The following is a 5481-nucleotide window of genomic DNA, read 5'->3' as shown; positions in this document are numbered from 1 at the left end:
GCCGCTTCCATCGCTCCGTCAAAGTTGCGCTCCGACGTGTGTTTGAAGAGAAAGCAGGGAACGAGGAGAGGAGTCACGTGTGTTTGGACACTGTGGTGGAGGTGACCTCTCTGTAAGGCACTGCTGGTGAGGTGACCTGGAGATGTGGCACCTCACAGCCAGCCAGAAGTGTGGGGGCTTGGGGGCACGTGGCTCAGAGCCAGGGTATCTGGGCTCAGTCCTGTTCCTTGGCTGTATTTCCCTGGAATGACCCTTCCTGCCCCATTCCCAGGGAATAAACTCTGTCTCCTTTGGCTCAGTTGAGTTCTTCCTGTGCATTAAATAAAAAGCTACTTATCTGGTCCAGTCCCCGTTTTCTCTCTTCATTTTACTTTCTGTTTATTTTAATTACAATTTTCCTTATATTTAGTTCTGTCATTGACAGTAATTCAAGTCTTATTTCCTCCCGTACATATTGTGCAATGAGGATTTCTAGTTCTTCTCAGATCCCTCCCTAATGCAAAGCGCAGCTATGACAGAAAGACATCCTAAGGAAGCTCTAGCATAGGCATAATGGATAACAAGATGGAGAGAATAATATTGCCAAATATTCATGAGATTCATCAATTAAGAATAGAGAACAATAAAACAAAGCAATTAAGTGTGTGCTAATATTAATATAATTACCAGTACAGAATCAATCTATATAACCCAGGAATATCTGTCAGTGAAGGAGGATATTTTCTATCCTATTTATCTTCCAAAGTTTCTTTCCATTAGTCATTTCCTCTACTCAGAGAAGATTGGAAGTCAGTGCCCTAAAATTTGGTCTGAGTTCAGAAGAAATTGGACTTTATGGGCTCATTCCTTCTTCATTTTAAGGTGATTTAAAAACAGCTTTTTTGTGAGAGGTCCCAAGAAATCCCAAGGGAAAAAATTCTGAATCACCTGTATGTACATTATGGAAAAATAGCATTAAAAATTAGATAACAGTAGAAATGGGACTCAAATTCCAGCTTTCAGGAGCTCAAAACAGGAAACAAAAAGCAACTACAGGCATTAGGGTGAACCACTAGTTCTTTTAAGTAATGCTTTTTAAATTAATAAAAAGGCAAAGGAACAGAAAAAAATGTAAAAAATAATAGAAAAAAAAAAGCTTCCCTTTAGGAAAACAATTCCAGATGAAGGAGTGAAGGTTTTTCAAAGAAAATTACCTACATTTCCTTCTCCTAACAATTTTGGTTCAAAGAATAAATGTTAGGTAGTGTTATAGGACAAATAATCTCATCTTGTACCTCAAGGGATTGAGTCTATAGAATAATTTGTTGCAAATCATGTTATTTATTTACCTTTTTCTGTTTCCTGTATTTTTTCCCTAACCTTGAAATTATTTTTATTGGTAAAGGAGATTTAAAGCCGTGGATTCTTATCTGTCCTTTTCAAGGAAGAAACAACAAGCAATTCATGCTTTAGTTAGATGCAGAAAGTCTGTCCAGGGCTGGAAGAAATTAAAATAACTTCACTCTTTGACATGCTTACATTAGGAAGCCCAGAATGGCTCTCTGAGCTGCAAAAGTGTGCTTGGATATGGGTATTTAAAATTAAGTGGTATAAATTCCTCCTCCTTGCAGGAGTTTTGTCTGATTTCAACAGGAGGAGGGTTGTTTCCCATCTCATCTTCAGCGATCCGAGTGAAAAGTGACTGAGGATTCATGCACTTAGGAATGACAGGGATTTTTTTTTTAATTGAGTGAAGTGCAAATTCTAAGCAAGATTCCTTTGAGGAAATTCAGACACCAAGACATCTCACCTTATCAAATTAATGTTATTTAATAGTCACTGGAAAGAAACTGGCGTTTTTAATGTGGTCCAAATACAGTTCAGGAAAATTCTGTGTTCCAGGTCCTTGTGTGATTTCACTGATCACAGACAGAACTCATTTAATCAGCTGAACTATCTTCAGTGAGGATACTGAAGGTCAGGTGTGATGAACCTTCCCCAAAACCTCGGAGTTCTTCAACTCTGCCCACTCTTGTCTCTAGACCAGGCTTTTAGGAGGACATAGTTACTGAGTCCCTGGTTTCCCGCTCATCTGACTCTTCAAAGGCCCTCTGGAATGCCAGCCCGAGGGTGAGTTTGAATCTCCGATCCCTGTAGCTTCCCACCAGGAAGTAAATGATGGGGTTGAGGGTGCTGTTGACACAGGACAGCACGAAGCCGATCTCTGGGGAGTAGAGAAATTTGTAGCCCAGGAAGTTGAAGAGGATGAGGACGCTGAGGGGCACGGCAAAGATGAGGAAGAGGAGGACAGTGAGCATGATGATGGTGAAGAGCCGGCCCGTCTGGAAGTGTTGGGAGCTGCACTTGACCCTGAGGAAGAGAGTGAGGCTGAAGAGCAGCATTAGGGGAGTGCAGATGAGGAAGTCGAAGGTCCCGATGGTGATGAGCAGGCTCTGGCAGAGCCTGGGAGAGGGGCGGACGGTGCACAGAATGTACCCCAGCGTGTTCAGCAGCAGGGACAGAGCCCAGAGCAGGCCAGAGATGATGGCAGACAAGTGTTTGGGGCGGTGGGCCCGGCACCAGATTGGAGAGAGCACAGACAGGCACCGCTCGATGCTGATGGCTGTCAGCAGGTACAGGCCGGTCCCGTACATGGAGAGATCCAGGAAGAGGAATATCCCAAACTGCACCCCCACGTTGAACTGCATCAGGTACTGGACGGTCTCGATGGCGATGCAGAGCAGGTACCCGAAGTCGGCGGCTGCCAGGTTCAGGATGTAGACGGTGAAGTGGTTCCTGCGGATGCGGAAGCCCAGGTACCACAGGACCAGGGCATTCCCCACCATCCCACAGGCAGAGCTGATGAGGCAGAAGCTCTCCATGAACTTCAAGACAGCATAGGATGGCTCCTGTTGTCCCACAGCCCCACTCTGGTTAGTCCCAAGGGCCTGGGTGGTTGTGGCTGGAAGGAAGATTGGTGTGGCTGTGGAACTCATAATGGGTGATTCCAGACACACCTGGAAAAAGAGAGGGCAGAGGTGGTAACTCCAGGGTGACTTTCCATCATGGTGACCTGGTGGTGTTCCTGGTTTTGTTCCAGGTCTTTGTAGCTAGAATTTGGACCTTAAAGCTCGTCCAGTTCCACCCCCTGCCATGGGCAGGGACACCTCCCACTAGACCAGGTTGCTCCAAGCCCTGTCCAACCTGGCCTTAAACACCTCCAGGACAGGTCTTCCAGACCCCCTCCAAGCAACCTGTGCCAGGGCCTCACCACCCTCACAGGAAGAATTTCTTTCCAATATCCCACCTAAACCCACACGATGTCAGTTTGAAGCCAGACATATGTCAGTGTTAACAACTCGGGGATAATTGTCCCATGGAGATAGGATTAGGTGGGACAAAAATCTTGTCAGAAGTGTGAAGGCTCCAGGCAGCCAAAATACATGTTTAATCAGTGTAAATACTGATTGAGTTCAGTCCTATGTGCATGCCCAGAAAACATGGTAGGAAGTACCTGGTCTAGTGGAAGGTGTCCCTGTCCATGGCAGGGGGTTGGAACTGGATGAGCTTTAAGGTCCCTTCCAACCTAAATCACTCCGTGATTCTATGATTCTATGGAAACATTTCATTGTATAAAAAACTGGCAGTTTTTTTATATTGATGACTGATTTCTATTTTAATTAAGATATTAATTTGCCATTTAATGTGGTTGGTTTGTTCTCTTGGGTCCTATGTACAGACGATAAACATTTTGATCTGGCACAGTCAGCCCTTTCCTCAGAAACTGTAAGAACCACATGCAAGAAACCACAAAATATCTCATCCTCACAGGACACTGGACTTATGGGGCTGATAATTCACCCCATTCCCTGATGCAGTTCACTGTTTCCTCCCCCCATGGTACTGAGATCTGAATGAGAACCTTGGTAATAAGAAAAAGTAGAAAAATAGGTTCAACACCTTTTTTTTTTTTTGTCTGATAAGAACACATACTGTGGTTTTTCGCTCCCTCTCTCTCAGCCAGCTGCTAATTTGGACATGGTAGGCAGAGAAGTGTCATGAGAGATGGGTTAAAAAGAAGAGAGGAACAAACCAAAATAGGGTTTACCGGGAACCATGTCACTGAACCATCTAACCAGCACAAATCCTCTGTGCTCTCTTTGTAAAACACACAGATGCAGACTTCCAAAACCACAAAATGTGACAGATTGAATCACTGTTGCTTCATCCCAGCACTCCAGACACAATGACCATAGTTCTGCATGGACAGAGGCAAGAGAAATGTGTGATGCAGGGAATTTCAAGGCCAGGTCGGACAGGGCTTGGGGCAACCTGTTCCAGTGGAAGTTGTCCCTGCCCGTGGCAGGGGGGTGGAATGCAATGATCTTTAAGGTCCCTTCTAACCCAAACCATTGCAGGATTCTATGATTTCCTTTAGGGTTGACTGAAAGCAGGGAACTTCTGGCACTGCACCACACTGTTAGATAGTGGTGGATGATCCCATCCTCGGCTCTTACGGGACCTCAGGTCTAACCTCAAGACTTTAGGGCCCAGCCTTGTGGCTGTTCCTCCCTCACCTGGGGTGGCCACAAATTATCAGATTTTGGTTCACAGCAGAAATTAGCTGAAGCACCATCAAACTGTGTGCAGCAACCCTGCTGCGAGGACAGAGGAAGACCCGATGGTTAAAGTGGTTTCCTGGCCTTTAGAAGACCCAAGGCACTGCTCTCTCTGCCACAAGATATCTGTGCAAATCTGAAGCAAGTTTCCAGTCCATTTGGAGAGGTCATGAACATTTGAGTGCCATTGTATTTCCTTGGAAAGACTGAATTCTTGTCTCCAGGACACATTCAAGACATGAATCTACTTCCTTAATAAAACTAATTAGTGAAAGTTCTCAAACAGCAGCAGCCTGAGTCCAGGTGGTCTTTTTCTCTCTTGGAATTAACCACCCTCCCTGTGGTTTACCTGCAAAACCTGCCTGCAAAACCACTTAGACTATGGACAGAAAGTTATGCTGCTGTAATGCAGGTCTCTAAATAACGACATTTATATTACAGAGGTATTTAGAGCAATCCAATAGCACTTGTTCATGGAAAAGCAACCCTGGAACGAAGTTCTTCTTACCTTGAAAATGATCATGACAATGATCTGACCTACAGCAAATTTCTAACCAGCAGAAGAATATTTGATCTTCTCCTTTCCTCCACTGTTTTCTGTTTTCCCCTCCTTCCCCTCACCATTTCCCCAAAAGTCTGAGAAAAAGCATTAGAGTGCAATGGCAAAGATCCATCCAGGAATTTCTCACCTGCTCGTGGGTTCCTTGGAATTTCAGCGACTGCTTTGCAGCAGCTGCCTGGTGTGGATCTGCTGGGCAATATTGTCCCCTGAATTCTGTGGCATAGGGTCCAGACAAGGTCCTTGTGTCAATACTGCAGTGCTGGGCTAATCAGACACTTTAAAAAGCCAGCGTGACACACACCAGCCAATCACTCTCCAGGG

General features: G+C 45.0%; 1 protein-coding gene across 1 annotated transcript; it reads right to left on the bottom strand.

The window, feature by feature from the left end:
• Nucleotides 1-1427: 1427 nt before the first annotated feature.
• LOC113980715 (proto-oncogene Mas-like) lies at nt 1428-5475 on the bottom strand. The gene is made up of 2 exons (XM_027707920.1): nt 5288-5475; nt 1428-2996 (listed from the first exon to the last, which is right to left on the bottom strand). The coding sequence occupies exon 2, from the start codon at nt 2973-2975 to the stop codon at nt 2031-2033; it is 945 nt and encodes a 314-aa protein (XP_027563721.1). The 5' UTR covers nt 2976-2996; nt 5288-5475; the 3' UTR covers nt 1428-2030.
• Between the last annotated feature and the right edge of the window lie 6 nt (nt 5476-5481).

The sequence above is a fragment of the Neopelma chrysocephalum genome, unplaced genomic scaffold (genome assembly GCF_003984885.1).
Source record: "Neopelma chrysocephalum unplaced genomic scaffold, ASM398488v2 Primary Assembly neopelma1_95046, whole genome shotgun sequence".
NCBI classification, from domain to species: Eukaryota; Metazoa; Chordata; class Aves; order Passeriformes; family Pipridae; genus Neopelma; species Neopelma chrysocephalum.
This window is presented reverse-complemented; position numbering and strand designations above follow the sequence as displayed.

Coding starts and splice junctions, on each gene's coding strand:
- LOC113980715 (XM_027707920.1), bottom strand. CDS start 2,975: ATGAGTTCCACAGCCACACCAATCTTCCTTCCAGCCACAACCACCCAG.